The sequence below is a fragment of the Mobula hypostoma genome, chromosome 8, assembly GCF_963921235.1.
Source record: "Mobula hypostoma chromosome 8, sMobHyp1.1, whole genome shotgun sequence".
NCBI lineage: Eukaryota > Metazoa > Chordata > Chondrichthyes > Myliobatiformes > Myliobatidae > Mobula > Mobula hypostoma.
In genome coordinates this window covers 77,953,685-77,979,132 of record NC_086104.1, presented here as the reverse complement: position 1 = coordinate 77,979,132, position 25,448 = coordinate 77,953,685, and the positions used below count along the sequence as shown (strand labels likewise).

At 42.0% G+C, this 25,448-nt stretch overlaps 1 protein-coding gene across 4 annotated transcripts in view; it reads left to right on the top strand.

Annotated features, from left to right (window-relative positions):
* Positions 1-25,448, top strand: part of slx4ip (SLX4 interacting protein) — a 141,825-nt gene that overhangs the window by 6,672 nt on the left and 109,705 nt on the right. The window contains exons 1-3 of one of the 4 annotated variants that reach the window (XM_063056156.1): positions 19-53; positions 3,940-4,084; positions 14,547-14,602. In XM_063056156.1, the coding sequence (XP_062912226.1) occupies positions 14,576-14,602 (27 nt within the window). In that variant the 5' untranslated portion in view covers positions 19-53; positions 3,940-4,084; positions 14,547-14,575. Of the gene's footprint in view, positions 1-18; positions 54-3,939; positions 4,085-9,148; positions 9,191-14,546; positions 14,603-25,448 lie in introns of those variants that run through there. The other 3 variants (XM_063056154.1, XM_063056157.1, XM_063056155.1) reach the window with 3 other exon arrangements.

Genomic DNA, 25,448 nt, shown 5'->3' with positions numbered 1-25,448 from the left:
CCGACTTCATGGCCTGAAATTTCCCAGCGATGTGGTACAACATCTTGAGTTCGGTCAGTATTAAACAAGTGTCTTACCAGGTGTCCCGTCTTCACCTTTGACGCCTTCCAGTATCGGAGTCGGCCCGCGGCCAAGTCTTGCCGGTCACCCTCGGTGCTGGAGGCTTGTTTCGTCATAGTGTGGGCAAGGAACCCAGGCTCTTTGGCTTGAACCCAGGGCAAAGCCTAACAGTGGTATGGAGAGCCACCAGTCCTGTCTGTCACCAAAGGAAATCCGGAACTTCGGCCAGTAATGCACTGCCCTCTCTTCCTTTAACCTCTCCAATCACCGTGACTGGGAACTTCTGTCCCTCGAGGGGTGCATAATACTGGTTTTCTTCAGTTGAGCACCCTGTAGGATCACAGCACAGAGTCACACGAGGGCCTGCCTCCGGCAGAAGGGGTTCAACCAAAGTGGAGTCCAAATTAAGTGCCCACCAGCAGGGGGGATCGGTAACTGGGGAAGCTGTTGGTTGTTCGCTAGTCCCAGGGTGACACCCTTGTCTGTGCATAGAATCTTGACTTCCAACAGACAGAGCAAGTCTCATTCTGCTAGATTACACCCCAGTGGCTGGGGATGTGAATACATGCGTTCCTTGCTTCGGTTCCCGTTTCTGATTCCCCAGATGTAGCCCGCTCGCATCCTTCTTCCTGCTGAACATTTTCACCTTTAATATTAGTTCATAGAACATAGAATAGTACAGCACATTACAGGCTCTTCGGCCCACAATGTTGTGCTAACCCACAAACCCTGCCTCCCATATAACTCCCCACCTTAAATTCCTCCATATACCTGCATAGTAGTCTCTTAAACTTCACTAGTGTATCTGCCTCCATCACTGACTCAGGCAGTGCATTCCACGCACCAACCACTCTCTGACTAAAAAACCTTCCTCTGATATCCCCCTTGAACTTCCCACCCCTTACCTTAAAGCCATGTCCTCTTGTATTGAGCAGTGGTGCCCTGGGGAAGAGGCGCTGGCTGTCCATTCTATCTATTCCTCTTATTATCTTGTACACCTCTATCATGTCTCCTCTCATCCTCCTTCTCTCCAAAGAGTAAAGCCCTAGCTCCCTTAATCTCTGATCCTAATCCATACTCTCTAAACCAGGCAGCATCCTGGTAAATCTCCTCTGTACCCTTTCCAATACTTCCACATCCTTCCTATAGTGAGGCGACCAGAACTGGACACTACTCCAAGTTTGGCCTAACTAGAGTTTTATAGAGCTGCATCATTACATCGCGACTCTTAAACTCTAGCCCTCGACTTATGAAAGCTAACACCCCATAAGCTTTCTTAACTGCCCCTCCGGGGTTGATCGGGATTCGAAAGCTGGGTCCCAACAATATGTCAGCTCATTGTATTCGATTTTGATCATTGTCAGGCCAATCTATATCATTTGTTTTAATCACGTTGGCTAACTTAACTGGTAAGCATTGGAGCAGTAAGGCATTAAACTGGGGGGGGGGGGTGGGACGGATTCCCATTACTAGAGGCTTGGTCTCCTGCGAAAGTGCCATCGCAGGCCACAAATCGCTCCCGACTGTCTGTAATCTGGTCTGTCTGTTCATTCTAATTATGGATTCCCACCTGTAACTCCTGATAGATTTGGTATCTTGATTCTGCCTTCCATTTCCGCCCCTCATCATGCAGCAGAGACCGAATAAATTTTGCAGGGTGGCATTATACATTTGTATAGTACTGCAGACCTACTGAGCAAACTGTTGGTTTTTCTTTTTTTTTCTGGGGCCTGATTCATGATCATTATCATTTCCTGAGGCTTCCAGGGGATGTATATTTCAATGGTTGGTGGTTGGTTGCCCCCCCTCCCCACCCGCCTGGGGACTGGGCAACTGCCTAATAGGGCTCTGCTGTTGGGGATTCAGTTGGATTCCTCCAAGCTTATCACAAAGTTTAGACTGTCCATCTCCAGAATCTCCGGGCCAAGATCCTCTCCGGGTTTGTTTTCTGGGATTTCTCTTTACTCGCTCTGCCACATTCGATCCTTCGGGGCCTGGTATGGTGGTGGGGAAGGTGCGGTTGGTTGTGAGAGGGGTAAGGAAGGGGGGTGGTGGCAGTCTAGGAACATCCCCACTCCTCATCCCTATCAGTATCTTCCGAATCATCAAAAAGAGTCGGTATGCCAGACATGGGCTCGGGTTCCCGATCAGGCCTCAGAGTTTTCCCACAGCGCTGTCGTCCTAATCCTTTCTGTCTGTCCATATCAGCCTTTACCTGCTTACGCTGCCGTTCCTGCTCTCTCTCACGTCACCCATCTGCCCACTCACGCTCTGCTTTCAGTGTCTCCCAACTCTTGGGAGTCCCTTCTGCTGTACATACCTCTATCCCTTTATCACATGCATTATTCCTCCAACTGGCCAGTAAAGTGTTATTCCATTTTACATCTGCTTTATCTTTCCATTCCTTAATCAGGAATTTCCATTTCTTTCCACAGTTCTTTTTCCAGATTATGTTAGCTGCTTGTTCACGTGACCCTATATCCCAAGTCCCACTCCCCCCGCTCCCCCCCCCCGGGGCCAAATATCAGATCCCAAATGTTTAGTAAGTGCAAAAACTTAAATCTTTGTAAATTTCGTCCTCTGATTTAGGTAATTTTTCACACATACTTTGGAGGGGAGTTCCCTTTCCAGCTATATCAAGGGCCTATCCCATTATTGCCCTTATTATATTACCGGTTATTCTTATTTATATAGCACATTTAAAAACAAACCACGTTGACCAAAGTGCTGTATAAAGCAAAGCAAGTAGCTAAAATCAAGAATTACACGAAACACAGACAAACCAACGAGGCAAACAGCTTATAGGCACAAAATACACAACACAAGGGCCTAGGCACAAGCCAGAAAAACAGTCACTGTTTATGCCACTGGGTGAGAAATTTAGCCAGCCTGCTTCTCTGTTAATCGATTTCAACCGGCCATATTATCAGGAGGCAGCTGATATGGTGAAAACGTCGGGTAGCGGTGGCCGCCTCTCCTGACCGGGGTCCCCAGTCCCGACTCTTTCCTTAGGAACGATACAGAATACCCAATGTCATCCGCAGCCTTTAATTCTCACAAAAACTGCTAGCCTATTTTCTGTTAATATTTGCAAGAAAAAACAACTCTCACCTACTCTGGAGGCCTTTCCTCCTTTTATCCTGAACTTGTCTCATTAAATTTCAACCAGCCATATTTCTGCTGCCAAGGTGAGAATTTTACCGGGCTGCCAGTCTCATATCATTTTCAAATTTCAACCGGCCATAGCTTGAGACATGTGCAACCCCTTTTCCGAATCATCAAATTTCAACCGACCATATCCTGTCACCCGCAGCAACGTAAAAGAGACAACTGCTTACCTTAAATCCTGTATTCAGACGTGTCATCTGATCCCGTCAAGGTACCAGTCCCAATGGGCGAGGGGCAAAAATGCTCGGTTGGACACAAGGAGTAGCCAGAGGTAAACTACCTCGGGGCGCCCTGCCACTCGATTGTGTTTGATTCAAGCCCCCTGTCACTTACTCAGCCCAGAGAGACGTTCCCTATGTTGGGATCCGAGTCACGGCACCAAATGTAAACTTAAAAAATGCTGAACCAAATAACCACAGCACAAAAGATTATTACTTATCTATTCACCCGTTTATTTCTTCGAGCTCAGCTGGCGAGTGAACTTGGTCCCGACATCAGGGGAGAAGTGTTCTCATCTCCCTGGTGGTTCAACAAGTTCACTGCCTGATGTCAGAATTGTTAGAAGTTATAAGGCCACCGATACAAAAGAGCAATCAGTTTGATAACCATTCTAGCCACGTCAATGGACTATTGTTACAAAAAAACAATCAGCTTGATAGACACTCCAGCCACTTTAATTAAGAATGGAATGTCCTGTCTAATTTCCATCAGGTATTGCCTTTTGTCAAAACCAAAAGGTGTGAAGAATCAGGAGACATCTTCAACTACTGCACAGAGTCTTGTCATCTTCAGAAGTGTTCTGATGACTCTGCCATAGTTGGATGCATCAGCAAGGGAGACGAGACTGAGTACTGAGGTAGGAAACTTTGTCACATGGTGTGAGCAGAATTATCTGCAGCTTAATGTGAAAAAGACTAAGGTGCTGGTGGTAGACCTGAGGAGAGCTAAGGCACTGGTGACCCCTGTTTCCATCCAGGGGGTCAGTGTGGACATGGTGGAGGATTACAAATATCTGGTGATACGAATTGACAATTGACAATAAACTGGACTGGTCAAAGAACACTAAGGCTGTCTACAAGAAGGGTCAGAGCTGTCTCTATTTCCTGAGGAGACTGAGGTCCTTTAACATCTGTCGGATGATGCTGAAGATGTTCTACGAGTCTGTGGTGGCCAGTGCGATCATGTTTGCTGTTGTGTGCTGAGGCAGCAGGCTGAGGGTAGCAGACACCAACGGAATCAACAAACTCATTCGTAAGGCCAGTGATGTTGTGGGGATGGAAATGGACTCTCTGACAGTGGTGCCTGAGAAGAGGATGCTGTCCAAGTTGCATGCCATCTTGGACAATGTCTCCCATCCACTACATAATGTACTGGTTGGGCACAGGAGTACATTCAGCCAGAGACTCATTCCACCGAGATGCAACACAGAGAGTCATAGGAAGTCATTCCTGCCTGTGGCCATCAAACTTTACAACTGCTCCCTTGGAGGGTCAGACGCCCTGAGCCAATAGGCTGGTCCTGGACTTATTTCCTGGCATAATTTACATATTACTATTTAATTATTTATGGTGCAACTGTAACAAAAACCAATTTCCCCGGGATCAATAAAGTATGACTATGACTATGTGGATCTGTGTGAACTTTAATCTTTATCTTGCTCCAAAGAAGCAGCTGTGAGACATTATTCAAATGGACTGCAGTCACTCACAAAATACACAGACATAGTTGGTACTTAATCCATTATTTACAGGAATCTGAGAATCTCCAATTCCCTTAAACTTTATCACATAGATGCATACATCAGGATGCTCTTTATCGATTACAGATCGACATTTATAACCATCAAACCCCTTAAAGCTAATCAGTAAACTCTGAGACCTGGGCTTCAATAGCCCCTTGTGCAGTTGGATCCTGGATTTCCTCACTTGCATACCCCAGTCAGTTTGGATTGGCAAAAACATCTCCTCCTCAATCTCCATCAGCACAGGAGCACCGCAGGGATGTGTGCTTAGCCCCCTGCTCTACTTGCTGTACAACTATGACTGTGTGGCAATGCACAGCTCCAACAGCATGTGCAAGTTGTGGGCTGTATCGAAGGTAGTGATAATCAACATGAAGGAGGGAGACTGAACATTTGGCTGAGTGGTGTAATAACAACAATCTCTCTTTCAATGTCAGCAAGAACAGAGAACTGATTGTAGTCTTCAGGAGAGGGAAACCAAAGCCAGTACTCATCGGAGGTGAAGAGGGTCAATAACTTTAAATTCCTGGGTGTCACTATCTCAGGGGACCTGTCCGGGACCCATCATATAAATGTAATTGCAAAGAAAGCACGGCTCTGCCTCTACGTCTTCAGGCGTCTGTGAAGATTCGGCATGTCATCTCATCAAAAATCTTGGCAAACTTGAATAGGTGTGAGGTGGAAAGTGTATTGACGACTGCATTAAAGCCTGGTATGGGAACACCAATGCCTTTGAGCAGAAAATCCTACAAAAGTTAGTGGATATAGCCCAATACATCATGGATAAAGCCCTTCCAGCCATTGAGCACATCTACATGAAATGTTGGCATAGAAAAGCAGCATCCGTCATCAAAGATCCTCACCACTGCTTTTCTCGCTGCTGCCATCAGGTAGAAAGTGCAAGTGCTTCAGGACTCACAAAAACAGTTATTACTCCTAAGCATCAGGCTCTTGAACAAAAGGCGATAACTACACTCATTCCATTTCTGGTGTTCCCACAACCGATGGTCTTACTTTAAGGACTCTTTATCTTGTTATTTCATGCTCTCTTTATTTAGTGCTATTTATTTATATTTGCATTTGCACAGTTTGTCATTCATTTTGTTTAATAGTTACTGTTCTATGGGTTTGCTAAGTATGCCCGCAGGAAAAAGAATTTCAGGGTTGTATGTGGTGACAGGTATGTACTCTGGTAGTAAATTTTACACTGAACTTTAATTCAGACTAATGGCAGATGCTGATGAACAGCTGGTCTTGGGAAGCTCTAAAATGAGTGTTCCTGCTGCTTGAGATTCTCATCTCCTTTAAATATGCGTCCTTTTTTCTTACAGAAACATCTGCATGATGCTAAGCTAGGGCACAGTGATGTTACCTGGGGTTGTCAGGTGTTTCGGGTCTTTCAACATCATACACCCTTGCCCAGGCGACCCGACCGGGGTTGATCAGACCCCGGCCTGTGCCCTAGCAGCAACCCACAGATCTGCCCTCTTTATCCAGAGCCATCTTGATGCTTTCTCTGCTGTATCTGGTGGTAGAAATGGCTCTCCTTCTTCTCTCTCCCGTGATTCCAAGTGCAGTGTACAGTCGGCCCTCCTTATCTGGGACCCCTCGCAGATACCAAAATACATGGATGCTCAAGGCCTTATTCAACCTGTCTCAATGCAGTGGACCTTAGGACCCAGCAGAACCCCAGACCTTATTTAACCAGGCTCAGTGCGGTGGGCATTAGGACCCGACGGCGGAGCTCTGAATCCGCAGTGTTTCTGCTCACAAAAATAATCATGATTGCGATTTAAAATAAAGTGGAAATAATAAAGTGATCAGAAAGAGGTGAAACACCGTCAGTCATTGGAAGAGTGTTAGGCTACAGTCGGTCAATGATCGGAACAATTTTAAAGGATAAAATGAGAAAGGCCCTGCCCGATTAAAGCAACAATTATTACGCAGCAACGCAGTGGTTTAATTATTAGGTTTTGGGGTTTTGGGTTTTTGATCCTCCACATCAACCCGGCAGGGATGGACAGCGTGCTCAGGAGTGATCTGTCACTGGATCGAACTCGGGAACTTCTGTTCCCGAGCCCGGCGCTGAAACATATATTTCTTAAGTATTTTATATGCATAGAAAGGTAAAATATATGCTATATATTAAGACGAACGTTTGACTAACTGACGCTGAATAACATCGGATGTACCTGTTCCGACTTAGTAAGAGAACTTCCGGTTTTTTTTCGATCCCGATCCACGATAACCTACGCACGTCCTCCTGTATACTTTGGATCATCTCTAGATTACTTATAATACCTAATACAATGTAAATGCTATGTAAAATAGTTGTAATACTGCATTGTTTAGGGAATAATGACAAGAAAAAAAAAGTCTGTACATGTTCGAACAACAAGTGCTGGAAGAGCACTTCCAGGTTTTCTCGATTCGCGGTTGATTGAATTCGCGCATGCAGAGCTCGCGGATACGGAGGGCCGACTGTATACTTTGCAGAATGACTGGCCTGCAAAGCCACGACACCCAGCCTCCACGGGCCAACACTTTGCTCTCCAGCCTCTTCTTTGGCAGTTGTTCTTCAGATCTCCATACTTGGCTCTTCTCCGCTCATAGGCCTCCTCCATGCATTCTTCCTGTGGCACAGTAAGCTCAAGCATAAGGACGTGCTTCAATGAGTCGGACCACAACACAATGTCAGGCCGCAGTGTAGTCTCTGTAATGTGGGTAGGAAACTGCAGCTGTTTTCCCAGGTTTGCTTTTAGCTTCCAGTCCTACGCAGTGAAGAGTAACCTGGTTGCTTTCTGGTGTTCTGTTGGTCTTTTCCCCCTTTGACAAAGCAGATGATATTCTTGACCGGACTTGTCTTCCGGCAGATGCTAAGGGTGCTGCAGATTGTCTCAGCAATTGTCCGGAGGACCTGGTCATGCTGCCACCGATAACGGCCATCAGCAAGAGTTCTGGGGCAACAGCTCAGAATATGCTCTAGCGTACCGGTCTTCTCACAGAGGGGGCAAGCTGGTCGTTCTGCAAGGCCCCAGCAGTGCAGGTTGGATGGGCTAGGAAGGACGTCATAAACAGCCTGGATAAGGAACTTGATGCGGTGTGGATCCACCTTCCAGAGATCGTTCCACGTCATCTTTTGCTCGATCATCTGCTGAGTATTCATAAGTATTTGGCAAAAGGCTCGGTAATACCAATATGACCGAGTAGAGACTAACCTTGCCTGACTCCAGATTTGATGGGGAATCTTTATGTACATATGGGATGTTCTGTCAGAGGCCTTGGGCATGTAAATACACCACCCTAAACCCTATTGTCCTGCGTATAGGTGATTGTAGTCCTGAGTATCGCAAGGCCGTTAGAGGCATTTCTACCAGTTACAATGTTGATCCGGTCTTGGTAAATCATGAGGTATGGAGAAGACTCAACTCAGTGCCAACAGTCTTGGACAAAACCTTGAATTTGCATTTAACCATGAGATGGATGGCCAGCTCTGATTTCCTTTGCTTCCACTTCCAGCAGGTCACTTCTATCTAGAGTAACACACACAAAATGCTGGAGGAACTCAGCAAGGTAGGCAGTGTCTGTGGAAAGGAATAAAAAGTTGATATTTTGGGCTTAGACCTTTCATCAGGACTGGAAAGGAGGGGGTAAGAAACCCAAAACAGGAGGGTGGGGGGGGAAATGAGTACAAGCCAGCAGGTGATAGGGGTTAGGTAAAGGAGAAGGTAGGTAGGTTGATGGAGGAGGGATGAAGTGAGAAGCTGGGATGTGACTGCTGGGGAAGGGCTGAGGAAGAAGGAATCTGCTAGGAGACAAGAGTGGGTCATTGGAGGGGGAAGGAGGAGGGACACCAGAGGAAGGTGATAAACAGGTGAAGAGAAGAGAAAAGAAGGGAGCCAGAATGGGAATGCAAAAGGGCGAAGGGGGAAGTGGGGAGAAATTACCGGTAGTCATGCCGTCAGGGTGGAGGCTACCCAGATGGAATATGAGGTGTTGCTCTGCCAACCTAAAAGAGGCGTCACGCGGCAATTGAGGAGGCTGTAGATTGACATGTCAGAACGGGAATGGGGATTGGAATTAAAATGTTTGGCCACAGGGAAATCCTGCTTGTTGCAGGCAGAACAAAGGTGCTCGACTAGGCTCCGCTTTTCTACTTCAGGTCTCACTAATGTAGAGGTGGCCACTCCGGGAGAACAGAATACCGCAACAGACCCACAGGTAATGAATGTGTTTCCTGACTTGGAAGGACTATTTGGGGCCGTGAATGGGCAGATGTAGCACTTTTTCCATTACAAAGAGTTCACTTCTATCCATTTCTACAGTGCCAAGTGAAATTCTGGTGCCTAACAGGCAATTTCCAGAGATTGGTTCCCTGAACAGAACTTGTCAGGTCCTCCAGGGTTAATGGTCATTTCAGACTTGTTGATGTCTCTCAACCTAGGCTGATGGCTACAGTGCAACAATTGAGGGAATGCTGTACCTTCAGAGATGCTGCATGCCTGTGGCCTGTCAAGAGAGCATTGAAGATGCTATGGCAGAATACTGAACAAGGCCTGTGGAGTCTTTCCCAGTATCTTAATTAATATTTATTTCTCAATCAATTTCACTGAAATATCAGATTATCTAGTAACTGGTGTATGTGGAAGCTTGCTGTGCTCAAATTTTGTTAAGTGCATCCTCAATGTAGTACACTGATTGTAGAACCTCCAGAGGTTATTAAAAACATTCTTTAAGAAAATGTGTATATTTTACCACCTTGCTTTGAGGTGAGGTACATTCTGTATGTGTTAATGTGATGTGGATCCAAAGTACAGGTAGTTCTGCTATACCAGGATAGTTGTTTCCTTTTTCTCTTGGTTAATTTTTAAAGAATTACAGACTCAGGAAAGGAGGTGGAAGAGGTTTCTGAGTGATGCAGGATGTGCATGGGGTCACAGACACAATGTGACCTCCTGGTCAAGCATAGATTAGGCCACTGTTTCACGAAGCACTTGCACTCTGCCTAAAGTGGCCATCTTCATTTTCTGGTTGCATGTCAATTTAACTCCTTCCTGCTCCCACGCTGACCCTTCTGTCCTCGACATGCTCCTTTGACACAGAAAAGGCAAAACACAATTTGGAATAACAACATTCTTGTATTCTGCTTGAGTAACTCACAAACTGATTATATGAATGTTGACATTTCCCACTACGGTTAACCAATGCCCTCTCTGCTTCCTCCACTTGCTTCACCTGTCTACCCAGTTTTCTATCCCACACCAGCTCATACTGCTAAATATTGGCTATCTTTCCCTCCTCTCTCAGCCTTGATGCAGGGTCTTGACCTGAAACATCAACTCCACAGACGCTTCTTGACCCACTGAGTTCTTCTAGCATTCTGCTTTCTGTTATTGCTTGGAAATTGTGTACATAGCTTTATAAACCATGGGTACTTTAATGCAAGCTAATTTACCTGTTATGACTGCTTAGATAGAGTTAATCAGAAATCCTTTGACATTACACTATATTTTTACATCAAATTATAAGTTTGATAGTTGACAGGCTGTAGTGGTGAAATGTAATTGGAGACAAGTTGAGACTTGATCAACTTGCTTTCAGCACATCATTATAAAAGTCATTGTATGTGCACTGAACCAGGAAAGGCCATTTCAACAGGAACTTAAACAAATGGGAAGCATTCTTAACTTTTTCATTCTTCTAAGTGGTTCATTTTTCAATGTAACTGAATATTCAATTGCAGCACTGTCTGAGAAAATCTGAAATATACTATAACATAGAATGTTATATAACCCAATTGTAAAACCAATTGCTGCCTTTGTTGTTAGTATGTTGTCATCTGAGACCAGAAGAAAAAAGGATTACCACAGTGGTAACTCTTATTTCATCCCTGGTCTCTTCTGCGTAAGTGGGAGTACACATCCCACTACCTCTAAAATCTGGAGATAAAAAGGCATCTCTAGTTGAAAGTGTGGCTTTGAGAAAGTCGCTAAGGATTGATTGCCATTTGTGTCATGGTCTGTGATTGGCAAAATCCATAGGAATTAATGCTGTAACCTGAATGAAGAGAGAGAAATAATCTAGTACCTTGGTGACTAGTCAGTAATTTCAGAAAGGGAAAGAGGTTTGGACATAAAGAAAATTACATAAAAATAATCACATGACAGTATTTTCTAAATTGATGTTGGTTACATTCGAGTATGTGTTATTTTCATTTTTCACAAATGATTTGTAATCAATTTTATACTAATGTAACTCTCGGTTCAGCTAGCGGCTTAATATAGGGGATGATAGCCCCCCCCCCCCAGCCCCGCCAAACTTAAGAAATCTCCTTTGGATGGATGCTACGCAATGTGTCTCCTGTTACAAATCAGTACCACGAAATAACAAACAGTACACAATATGTGTTTAAACGATTGAGCTTTATAATTCTCAATTTGACTGTGTGGTTAGTAAAGAAAACAGAAAAAGAAAAAGGGCCCATTCTCATGAAACAGTCTAATGCGCAACGTTGGAGCTCACTGATAAGGTCGCTCATCCACCATCAACCTCCTCCGATCATCGCTGACCTTTGGACCCTCGCTCCAAATCCACTCCATCCGAGGTCTACCAACTCTCTCCATTCGTGTCTTCTCTCCTCATCTCTCCCTGGCAAAAGACCATGAACTTCCGGCTCCCAGACACACAAGAAAGAATAACATCCTGCTCATTGGTTAGCATGTCCCGTTATCTCTAGTCGTAACCCAAACATTGCTGCTACAGAGATACCATTACCTCAGCAGTGGAACATCACAGAGAAGCCATTACATTAGCAGTGAAACCTTACAGCATGTTACACTGAAATATTGAATAACTTCCTTTTAGTACAATTTGATCATTGTTGATGAGATTGACAGATAATCACTGTCTTTTTGGGATCATGTTGTCTCCAAATAGAATTCCTGGTAGTGTTAGTTTGGAACTGAGTCAATCCTGTTTGGCAAATATCTGGTAATCTTAGTTTATCAGACCTTCAGTGCTTAAAGACTGTTGATGAATGAGCTGCCAGTCTGGCTCATTGATAAGCTTTGAAGCTGGAAAGGGTTAAGATTCTTCACACTTGGCTTCAGATGACTCTGCTGCAAGCCAGTGCCATTATTAGTAGTTAGGACTGATTCAAGCTAGACAAGCACCCTGTATGGATGGATACCATACATTCCATTATTTGGAAAAAATAGTGTCTTGATCCATTAAATATGCTTGTGTAAAAGAGCATCATGGATACTGCACTAATTGACTCATTGTTCTTGTGTTCTTTATTCTGTGTAAGTGCAAGCATGTTGACTACATCACTTATAGAGCTTAATAAAAGTTAAAATTTAATATAAGTAAATTAAGTTCATTTTCACTGGTTAGAAGCAAGTAGCCTATGTGGCACTGAAATACCACCCCACCAGAGAAAAGTGATGCAGTTGATATTTTATTGTTTCTGAATTTTCCAAGACTCAGTCTTTGAATTGTTTGACATGATTCAAAGGCTTCAGGGAGGAAACTGCTTGCAGATATATTGCATCTTTCAAAACTTTCGAGTAACAATTTTTATTTGCATATCTAGTTTCCACGAACAGGAAAAAATGAGCAGTTTGGGTTTCTTTTTTGATGGTCTTGATGAATAAGATAGTCTTGTACATGACTGAGAGAACTTCTTACTCATTAAAAAGAACTAAGTTCTTTTCATATTCATTCAACCATTAACATTCCATTCTCAAATATCGGAGTGGTTCCTCCACAACATTTCAGATATCAACCTGGATCTTGTGCTGCTGTTTTAAAAGTGAAGCAAAATACCCACAGTCTTTCTGACCAACAGATGGGTGTTGACTATGAGACAAATTGGCACTGTGTTCGTGTTTAATTAATACAGGTTTCCCCTGCCATCCAAAGGTGGAGCGTTCCTATGAAACAGTTTGTAAGCCGAAATGTCGTAAAGCGAAGAAGCAATTATCATTTATTTATATGGGAAATTTTTGTAGCGTTCGCAGACCCAAAAATAACCTACCAAATCAGGCCAAATAACACATAAAACCTAAAATAACAGTAACACACAGTAAAAGCAGGAATGATATGATAAATACACAGCCTACGTAAAGTAGAAATACTTTTCCACAATCATTACTGAACTGTTCTCCGTAGCAAAAATCTCACACAAGCGCCGTCGGCAGAAAATCTCACGCAACTGCTGTTGGCAAAAACCTGGTGCAAGCGCTCTCCGGTAACCTTTAAGCTATGAAACTGCCAAATCATACCAAATAACACGTAAAAATACACAGCCGATATAAAGTAGAAATAATGTATGCACAGTGTAGTATCACTTACTGGAATTGGGAAGACAGCGCAGAGCACACTGATGATGGTGTGTTAGACTGAGTCATTGCAGGTTGGGGTGGTGCCATGGCCCCCACCCTCCAGGCCGCCGAGCGATACATTGCCGTGAAGCACGCAGGGGTCCAGTGGTAGCTGGGAGGCATCCAGCACATCATTAAGAAAAAAGCCGAAATAAACATGCTAATTAATTAGGTGCTGCCCGGCACGTAATTGTCGGCCCAGATCAGTGCCGATTGCCGATTGCATCGCCTTTGATTTGGGCTGACATTTAAGTGTGGGGTGGCACCTAATTAATTAGCATGTTTATTTTGGCTTTTTTCTTAAAGATGTGCTGTGTGCCTCCCGGCTACTGCTGCATTCTCCACGAATCGGTACAGTACCTGTCCGCAGCCTGAGTTTTGGGGTGGTTGGACACTGGGGTGTCATCAAGTCGTCTATTTCCATTAGAGCAGGCAGCTCATCTTCTCCTATGACTGCCCGCCTCGATGTCGAAGGTGGAGGATCGTTGTCGGCTGTGGCTGATGTGGAAGGCTTGCTTGACTGCTGAGCCTCGCACATTTTTCTATCACACAGTTCTTTGTAAGGACTCAAACCATGCTGCAAATATCTCCTAAACCTACGTACCCTTTCAAAATTAAAGTTGTACTTACCATTGCAGTGAAAATCTCACGCAGTTGCTTCACGTTCATTTCGCTACTGCATTCGGTTTCGATCGTTATCCTTTCCTCTTCCAATTGCATCAGCTCTTCATCTATCAGTTCTTGGTCATAGGATGCCAAAATCTTTTCAACATCATGTTCGTCAGCTTCCACAAGCCAAACTGACTTTGTCCTTACTTCGTTCACCACGATCGAAACGCTTAATTGTGTCTAGTTTTACGCTAAGTGTAACACCCTTACAAGCTCTTTTAGGCTTTTCTGACACCATAGTACTCACCTTGCAAACGGCTGCTCGGGGCGCGTGCTGCCTTTTATTGCGCGCTGATTTTTTTATCGCACGCTGCTTTTTTTTCGTAACAGTGAAAACACCTTCTGAAAGCGAAAACAGGGTACTAATATAGGTCTTTCGTAACAGTGAGGTTTCGTAAAGTGAATGTTCAAAAAGTGGGGGACACCTGTATTTTGTTCCATCTCATGGTTTTTATGTCTTTATTGAAGTTGGCTGACTGATTCTGTGAATGAGATTATAGTAATTTATTAAACTATCGTTTCAGGTTAAGCAGGATATATTCCTACTGCAGTAATGTCCTCAAATAAATTTGTACTTAAGGTAAGTTTTTGCTTCTTTCCCTTGTGATACTTTGTAGCTTATGCAAGTAATCTTTTTGATTTAAAACTAATGCTTATCTTACCTCATTCTTGTTTCAAAACACATTTTTAGATTCTTTACGAATAAAATAAGTAGTAGTATTTTAAATTGCCACATAGAAGGGTGATTACATTTGTTCAACCCTTTGGCCATTAATTCTTCTAAATAAGAAAAATTGGATTTGGGTTTGCATGCTTTAATAACCTCATTGCAAGCAACTCAAATGGCAATTCTTTATTTGAGAGCAAACATTCAGCTGGTGGAAAGGGAGAAAGAGAAGGGGATGGCAGCAATGGAGGAGATTTTAAGATATTAAGAAATTAGCTTTATTTGTCACGTACATGGAAACATCGAAGCACATAGTGAAATGTATTGTTTGTGTCAATGACCAACACAGTCTGAGGATGTGCTACGGGCAGCTAGCAAGTGTTGCCATGCTTTTGGCGCCAACAAAGTGTGACCTCAACGTACTAATCCTAACCTGTATGTCTTCGAAAATGGCAGGAAACTAGAGCACGCAGAGGAAATCCATGCAGTCACATGGGAGAATGTACAAACTCCTTAAAGATATTGTTGGGAATTGAACCCCAATCGCTGGCACTGTAAATTGTGTTAATTGCTACGCAACCACGAGCATCAGCTCACGACTTGGTGGAGGTGCTAAATATGTAGCATGAGATTTTATTTTATGATGGGACTGTCTATTTCAAGAGTCTGGTGTCTTTGAGTCCAAGCTCTGCTGTGGTAAAAGACGGGCTGATGGATTAAGAAAAAGATTCAAGGATGTGCTCAAAGCCTCCTTGGGGGGGAAAATGCAGCATTTCCAGTGGCTCCTGAGAATTTGGCCATGGTCAAGGAGGAGCATTTGGATAATATTGAGACATGAGTGGTGGAACGAATAAACCAGTTCACGACTTATTCACTCCCCTATCTGTTGCTACTTCAAGTTTCATTTCTAGAAAACTCATTGGTTTCCGCATTAGCTCCAATAGTCATCAGTTTCATCTTGCAGGAGAGAAGAGAATCTGAGAAGTTTTAGGAAATTAAAGTGATTTAGGTTTTGGCAGATGAAGGCAATGCCACTGATGGTGGATCAATTAAATTTGGAAATACCCTAGAACCTAGATTTGGAAAGGTGCAGGTATCTCGGAGTATTATAATGCTGGAGGATATTACAGAGATAAGTAGGGAAAACCATGGACGGATTTGAAACTAGGGATGATCATTTTAAAATTGAGTTGTTGCTTAACTGGGAAGCAGTGTAAGTCAGAAAGCATGCAAGTGTTGAGTGAACATGTCACAGATTTGAAGGTGTGCAGTTGAGCGTTAGATGGAGAACAAGAAGAAAAAAGTGTAGCTAACAGTGAGAAGAAATAGTAAAACTGGGAGATAACAAAGAGATGACAGTTTCAGCAGCAGATAAGCTTAGGTGTAGACAGAATTGGGTGATGTTAAGGAAGTGGAAGTTGACAGTCTTTGTGATTGTATGACCATGAGGTCAGAATGCAAGGTGGGGTTATGTGGAACTAAAACTGTGAACAGTTTGGATTATTTTAGGCCAGTAGCTAGGGAGAAGAGTTAGTGGTAAGGAACAGTTTATAATCAGAATCAGGTTTAATATCACTGGTGTATATTGTGAAACTTGTTAATGCGGCAGCAGTACATTGCAATATAATAATAAAAAATGCAAATTATAGTAAGAAGTGCTTTTAAAGTTAAATTAAATAGAGAGAAAGAAAGTAGTGAGGTAGTATTCATGGGTTCAGTGTCCATTCAGAAATCTGGTGGCAAAGGTGAAGAAGCTGTTGCTGAGTTGTTGAGTGTGTGCCTTCAGGCACCTACCTATACCTCCTCCCTGATGGTAGCAATGAGAAGAAAGCATGTCCTGGGCAATAGGGTTTTTAATGATGCTGACTTTTTAAGACATTGCACCTTGAAGGTGTCCTGGATGCTGGGGAGGCTAGTGCCCATGATGGAGCTGACTGAGTTTACAACTTTCTGCAGCTTATTTCGATCCTGTCTGCAGACCCATTCCGTGCTGAAGCACCCGGATCAAATCACACAAAAAAAGAGTAGCTAGAAACCAGAGCACATGTTACATGAAGCCAAAGTCAGAACATTTTTCAAGAGGGTGAACCCTTGCATGGCATCAGGCTGTAATGGTGTACTTGATGGGGCATTTAAAACCTGTGCCAACCAACTGGCAGGGATTGTTCAAGACCATCTTCAATCTCTCAATATTGCAGTCAGAAATTCCCACCTGCTTCAAATCAACTCCTGCCTAAGTTGACCTGGGCCTGCTATAATTTGCCTATCACCAGCATAACTGTACAGCAGATGCAATCTCACTGCCTTTCCACTTGGATCACCTGGACAATAGTAATACATTCTATAGCTGCCGTTTATTGACTACAAATCATTGTTCAACACAATCATACCCTCAGTTTTAATCATCAAACTCCAGAATCTGGGCCTCTGTAGCTCCCTCAGCAACTGGATCCTTGTCCACCTCAGCGGGAGACCACATTCTGGATGAATCAAAAGTAACATCTCCTCCTCACTGACAATCAACACTAGCACACCTCAAGGATGTGTGCTTAGCCCACTGCTCCACTTTCTCTACACCCACAATTATGTGGCTAGGAACTGCTCAAATGCCATCTATAAATTTGCCAGCAACACAACCATTGTTGGCAGATTTCAGATGTCGATGAGGAAGTGTACAGGAGCGGGATAGATCAACTGGTGTCACAATAGCAATCTTGGACTCTATGTCAGTAAGATCAAGTAATTGATTGTCTTCTCAGGAAGAGGAAGTTGAGATTAACATACACCAATGAATAAGCAGTGGAACAGTGAGCAGTTTGAAGTTCCTGTGTGTCAACATCTCTGAAGACCTATTCTGGGTCCAACATATTGATGCAATCACAAAGAAGTCATGACAGCACCTTCCTATTTCCTTAGGCATTTGAGGAGACTTGGTTTGCACCAAAGAGTCTTGCAAATTTGTACAGGTATACTGTGGAGAGCATTCTAACTGGTTGCATCACTGTCGGATATGGAGGTGCCATTGCAAGTCCTGGACACTAGCCTCCCAGCATTGAGGACACCTTCAAAACGCAACACCTTAAGAAGGTGGCATCTATCATTGAGAACCCTACCTGCCACCACGTCTCACTAAAGTAAAAAATGAAACTAAGACATGTTATTCCCAGCTTTGTGTATTTTTATCAATTGGTTTAATGTTTTGGAGATGGAACGCAACAGTGGTGACAAAGAAGTTGTAAACAAACATGAGACAACTACCTACCTGTTGAAGCACAGCAAAATGTTTGAGTTTTTAAAAAAGCACAGCAGGATATTCGAGTTTTTTTAAAAAATTGCAAACTTTTTTTTCCTTGCAGAGGAGAAAGACATTTGAGTTTAAAAATAGGCAGAAAGCAGATGAATTCAGGGTTCATAAACAGTGAGTTCTGGCTGATGATCATAAATAAGAAATGCAGAAGTGGCTGGCTATATTGGAAAGATTGATGCATTCGATTGCCCAACAAATTAATGGATTTTGTGAATTAAACAGTATTTTGAATAAATGAAATAGCCAATGAAAAGCAAGTGCCAGTTTTGTTGAGTGCATTGGGTTTAAAGGCATGCAGTTTGCTTCCACCAAACTGATACTGTGAAAGTAATGCAGGAGCATTTATTACCAAAAGCATTGTTGATTGCAAAATGCTTCAGGTTTCATAAGTGGAGTCAAAAGGAAGGGGAGTCTATTTCAATATACATGGCTGAATTGCAGAAATTGTCTGAGCATTGCCAGTTCAAAGATGGGCTAAATGATTCACTGAGTGATCCCTTAGTTTGTGGAATCTTACGAGAAAGTAGTCAGAAATGGCTCCTTACTGAAACACAACTTACAGAGCGGTTGAAATTGCTGTATCAAGGGAAATAGCAGACAGAGATGCAATTGTGTTGCAGTCAGGAATGCAAGTGAGCGTGAACCAAATTGTACCTTCTAAATAGAAACTGGCCTGGCCATACAAATTGTGTTACCGATGTGACAGGGGCTCACGTACACCAGACTAATGCGGATTTAAAGGTAAAACTTGAAGAAAATGCAACGAAGTAGGGCACATACAAAATGCAAATAAATGGACTGCAGAGGGAAGAGAAAAAGATTTTTTTTTTAATTCAAGTTGCAGTTTCAAAAAGAGAACGAATCTGCATACTGCTGATGAAATTTCTGATGATGAGAGTGACACAGGACTGGTAGATTTGAGGATTATAATGTAAAAACTAACACGAGACATGCAATATGGCTTACACCAGAAGTGAATGTCAAATTAGTTAAAATAGATTTGGACACTGGCTTGGCTATTTCAGTCATTCCACAAAATGGCTTTTCAAAGATACTGAAGCCTACAAATATCCAACTAAGAACTTATACTGGAGAAAAGATAACTCCTGTGGGAATGACATTCGTAACAGGGAAATTCAACAACCAACAAACTACATTTGGCTTGTATGTGGCAAAAAACAGGAGGTTGGCATTGGCTGAGACAACTACAACTTGATTGGTGATCCATCCACCATTTGTATGCCACATCCTCTTTGCATAGAGGCTGAAGGAGTTCTTTCCATGGTTGCATTAAGCTCATGGGTAATGCCGGTGGTCCCAGTAGCCAAGAAGAATAGGTCTGTCAGGATCTGTGAAGATTTTAAGGTCACCATCAACCCGGTACTGAAAGTAAATCAGTAATTTTTTTTAAGGAAGTTACCAGGAAGAGGGGATGAAGGAAAGGCCGTGGATGTTGTCTACATGGACTTTAGTAAGGCAATTGACAATGTCCTGCATGGGAGCCTGGCCAAGGAGGTTCAGTCACTCAGCATTCAGGATGAGGTAGTAAATTGGATTAGACTTTGGTTTTATAGGAGAAGTCAGAGAGTGGTCATAGAGGGTTACCTCTCTGACTGGTGGCCTGTGATGTGCTGCAGGAATCAGTGCTGGGTCCTTTGTTGTTTGTTACCTATATCAATGATCTGGATGATAGGGGTCGTAAAGAAAGCTTTTGGCACATTGGCCTTCATGAGTCAGTGTATTGAGTACGGAAAATGGATGTTATGTTGAAGTTTTATAAGACATTAGTGAGGCCTAATTTGGAGAATTGTGTGCTATTTGGTCACCTACTTAGAGGAATGATGTAAACAAGGTTGAAAGAGTGCACAGAAAGTTTACAAGGATGTTGCCGTGTCTGTGGGACTTGGGTTTTAAGGAAAGATTGAATAGGTTAAGAATGTATTCTTTACAATGTGGAATATTCAGAGGAGTTTCAGCAGACGTGTACAAAATTATGAGGGGAATAGATAGAGTAAATACAACCAGAGATTATGGCTTAAAGGTGAAGTGTGAGAAGTGTAAGGGGAACATGAAGGGAACTTCTTCAGTGCAGGTCATTGGGATCAGGCAGTTTAAATGGCTTTTTGGCATGGACTAGGTGGGCCAAGGGACCTGTTTCTGTGCTGTACTTCTCTATGACTCTGACACTTTGCCCACAATAGAGGATATCTTTACAAACCTTTCTGGAGGGAATCACTTCAGCAAAGTGGACTTAGCTGAGGCCTTCCTATAGATGAAGATGGAAGAGGAGTCCAAAGCGTTTCTCACCATAAACATTCACAAAGGGCTTTATCACTATAAAATACTTATTTTTGGAGTAGTATCTGCACCTACACTCTGGCAGAAAGCTATGGAGCATGTGCTGCAACGCTGTCCAGGCACTCACTCAGTGTTACCCGGATGGCATCATCGTTACTGGTAAGGATGATAAGGAACATCTCCAAAGTTTCAGACAGAGTTAAAAAGATTAGAATTTTATGTGCTCAGAACACGATGCAACAAATGTGAATTCATTAAACTGAGCATCACTTACTGTGGTCACAACATTGACACATGAGAATTACACCAGTGTGTTGGGAAAGCTCAAGTAGTGGTAGATGCCCCAAGGCCAAAGGTCACAGTTGCAGTCCTTTTTAGGATTTGTCAATTACCGTAACAGGTTCCTGCCAGACCTGGCTACTCTGCTCCAACCTTTGAACCGATTACTACAGATTGGGAAGAAATGGCAATGGACAAAGTAGTGTGAAGTGGCTTTCCATAAGGTAAAGAAAACGTGACGTCAGACACTGCACTCACACATTATGATCTATGTGGTCCAATGAAGCAAGCCTGTGACACCTAATCTTACGTTATAGGTGCAGTTATGTCACATGATATGAGTGATGGAAGTGAACGTCCCATATTCCTTTATTGTTACAGAGAAAAGATATGCAAAAATTGACAGAGAGACCTTGAATCTGATTTGGGGTAAAAAATGTTTCAACCAGCACTTGTATGGGAGAGAGTTTACCCTTATTACTGATCATCGATCACTAGTGTCCGTCTTCAAGCCACAGCAGTGCATTCCACTAATCGCAGTAGCACAGATGCAGACATGGGCTCTGTTTCTTGGAGGATGCAATTACAACATTGAATTCAAGAGGACAACTAATCACAAATATGCTGATTGATTGTCCCATTTACCCTAGAAAAAGAAATACCTGGCAAATTTACAAAAGAGTACACTCCTTGACATATTTTCACCAAATCAAATCAAAAGTCTCCCTATTATGACAGAGATGATCCAAAGGGAAACCAGAAAAGACCCCACACTGTCTCAGGTCTACATGGCCAAACAAAATGGCTGGAATGTGCAGCAGAAATTCTAATTCCCCCATTTTTGTTAGCGACAGTGTGAACTTGCCTTCAACAGAAGTTCTCTTATGTGGCAATTGAAAGTTGTCGTAGTCCAGTTGCAGAGGGAAGTACAGAGGCCCAGGTTCTGGAGCTTTTCAATCAGAATTGTAGGAATGATGCTGTTGAACACTGAGCTGTAATCAATAAACAACATCCTAACAGAGTTACTTCTGCTGTCCAGGTGATCTAGGCTGCGCGGAGAGCCAGTGAGATCATGTCCACCATAGACCTATTGTGGCAATAGGCAAATTGCAGTGGGTCCAGGTCCTTGCTGAGGCTGGAGTTGATTCTAGCCATAACCAGCCTCTCAAAGCACTTCATCATCGTAGATGTGAATGCTGCTGAACAATAGTCATTAAGGCAGCTCATCCTGCTCTTCTTGGGCACTGGTATAATTGTTGGCATGGACAAAGTATGCCAAGGGCCTATTTCTCTGCTGTATGACTTTTACTCTGTACTGTATTTGCTGCAACTGTAGATAATATCAACCAGAAGAGGGAGCTCTGGAGCTGCATTTATTTATACGGTAATTAAGTAGGCAATATTCTTTTTGAAAATATGTAATATAACTTCATTTTGGAAGTACCTTACCTCTGTTTAACTACTTACTTTCAATATTATTTGTTTGAAATCACAAATAAATTATGCCCAATGAATTTAAATTTGAGTGGATCCAAACTAGAGATGCATGTGAACAAACAGTCCAGGAATAATACATATACACAGCAGTTCTGTTAAACAAAAGTTCCAACTTCTAATCCACCATTGTTAACTTGGATTTGTCAATTGTGGTATAGCTACTAAAAGTGCTATATTAACAATTGTGTCCAGTTTATTTTATAGATTCTATTGCACTTTGGATTTTTTTAATATAACATCTAATAAAGTGAACAAACTCAATCCTGTCTGATAATTCAAGTCATATTACTAAATTTCTTCATTCATTATTTCTGAAGAAAAGCAGATTAGTGTTTTCAGAACTGCCAGTTAGTTGTATTAAAGTTATGTTCCATTGTAATTGTGGCACTTTGCTTTTGGGTCAATCATCACTTTCTACTGTTGCTTACTTCTCATCAGAAGTAATGATTGACCAACCACAAAATCGAGTGTCTTTGACGGTGGGTTAATTGTTGATTAATAGGTGTTTGTTCACACTATCATTCAGCTGGTTCCAGCTGTGAAGCTGACTGGTCTCCCCCCCCCCCCCCCTTTGAATTAGGCCTTGGTCTACTTCTTAGCATTAGCTTGGCTTAGCTGACAAAGTTACATACCTCCAAAATGCAAAGGAATCAGTATATAAACACATAATCGCGCCTATAAGAAGTAAATACTGGTTATTCATCTCACTGCTGAAACAGTATGCTTGCACATAAGTCATGGAACTCAATGGATGTAATTAATTGTGGGAAGCACACTTGACGTATTTCAATCATATGCTATGTAAATGCAAGTAGTTATTATCAATTGGCATTGTAAGGGTACAGCAATGTATGATAATTATTTTATAGCAGCTGCCTTTATTTTGCCATGACAGTGAAGTTAATTCAAAAGAAATGCACACGATATGTTTTCAATCCATTTCTGAAGTGATTGATAACAGGAATTATCGATGGTTTACATTTCACCATTTGTCACGAGGGTGGAATTCAGGTCCCCAGAGATTTCCTTCTATCCTATTTTTGGTACTTCCTTTACTTCTCCAGCAAGTTGTTGAATGTTCTGAAAAATGGAATTGTTAATTTAATAAAGTTGTACTCTTTCTTAACTCACCACCTTCATTTGGTGAATATTGCAGCTGTCTTTTTCTCACTTTCTTTCACTCAGCCCAAAATTTTAGTTGCTGGTGGCTTTGGCCTATGCTGAGTCTTTTAGTGGTCTCTTCGTCTGATCAACTAGACCTTTCTGTTACTTCAAGATCCCTTGTATCCTGTTTAGACATGATAGAACTTCTGTAATTTCCATCTTGTCAGAAGGATTGGCAGAAATCCTGCAAGTTACTCCATAGATAAAATAGATTGAGGTTGGATGGATCCAGAGACAGAAATCACATCCTACTAGAACTCCAACCCAGAGAGTAGAATCCAGGTATGGCTGGGATCTTTTTGGTAGAAATTGTATAATATCTGCATTATTCTAAAAGTGTTTTATTTGCGTGTCAATGTATGGCTACTTTCTAGCATTTCTCACTCTAGGCAGAACGTTGTGATGTCTTAATTGCTTGTTTGTTGCTACCTATATGTTGATAGAAACAACAAATATCCTGGCTATAAGCCAAAAATTAGATTAAAATTGTGAAATCTAAGAATTAACTTAATTTACTAATAATATAAATAAAATGTAAGCAGGCCATAATAACTGAAGCCCAAGAAATTGGTTTCATTAATGTGAAGTTCAGTTTCTCATTTAAAAAAAAGAAAAGGAGTAATTTTATTTTCTTAACATATATTGTTACCTACTCAGTTTGGAGCTGTAATACTTTCATATACATACAAAGGAGCATTTTTTGGTTTTGCTAGTAAGGTTATTACCAACATGGATGCATGCATGAATGTTTTTCAGACAATTAAAGCAAATTCAGAGGTATTTTGTTGAAAAATGGGGATTACTTACATGAGGAAACCCATCAGCCTGTAGCTTCTAGGTATTACTCATTCTATGGTAGGGCATTTGAAGCTATTTCAAAAAAACTCAATTTTTTGCATAAAGCATTAATGCCTTATAAATTTGGAATGAAATATTGCTTATAATCGCATGTAAACTATGGTATAAGTATTTATGTGGTCAGTAATAGTTGCAGATCTTTAAAGCCAACTCAATGTGGTATTTTTGTGCTGCTTTACTAATCATGTTTCCTGAGCAAAATCAATTTTTGAAAATCACTTTACTTCTGATCACTGAGTAATGCAGTCCAGTTTGCTCTTAATTTTTAAAGTAACATTGAAAGGTGTAGACAAAGTATTGTTCAGTTGAGTGAAAATTATATATTTTGTATTTGAATCTTTGTATCTTGTTTTTTTCATCTAGCTGCTTCCTGTTTTTAAATGAGATGCTATCTATTGGCCTCATTAGCTCACTGTTTTTCAAATATCTTCATCTTAAAATCTCTGGTTTATACAATGCTTTCTTAGGCCCTTCCTATCTGTGTAACTATCCTTTCCTCTCCAGCTGGAAGCCATTTCTCTAGATCTAGCCTGTGAAAGTATACACATCACTAAAAAACACAAGAAATTCTGCAGATGCTGGAAATCTAGAACAGCACGCACTGGATGCTGGAGGAATTCAGCAAGTCAGGCAATATCTATGGATGGGAATAGACTGTCAAAGTTTTGGGCTGCTGAAGGTTCTCAGCCTGAAACACTGACTGTTTATTCTCCTCCATGGAAACGGTCTGAATTGCTGAGATCCTCCAGCATTTTGTGTGTGATGGCTATCACTCTCATTGGTTTCTCCATTGTAGCTTTATCCACTTAGACCCCATTTATCAGAATTCTCTCCTGTAACCTTTACATCTCCTGTACCTAATTTTCTGTTGGTTGCAGAAAATTGCCATGGGATAACCAAAATACAGCAAATACTAAAGTGTGGCGAATGCATTGGCACTGGATTTACCAGTTCAGTATTCTTACCCTAGAATTGGTTTATTATTGTCACATGTGAAAAGATTGTTTTGCATATTATTCAAGCGGATTTAGGATGGGTTTGCTTTAGAGAGAGTTTTACCAGGATGCTTCCTGGATTGGACAGCATGTGTTAGGTGGGTAGATTGAGCAGGCTAGGGCTTTTTCTCTTTGGAGTGAAGGAGAATGAGAGGTGACTTGATATAGGTATATGAGATGATAAGAGACATAGATCAAGCAGACAGCCAGAAACTTTTTCCTAGTGCAGAAATATTGACTATGAGGGGTCATAGTTTTAAGGTAATTTGAGGAACGTGTATGGGAGATATCAGAGGAAAGTAAACAACAGAAATTCTGCAGATGCTGGAAATTCAAGCAACACACATCAAAGTTGCTGGTG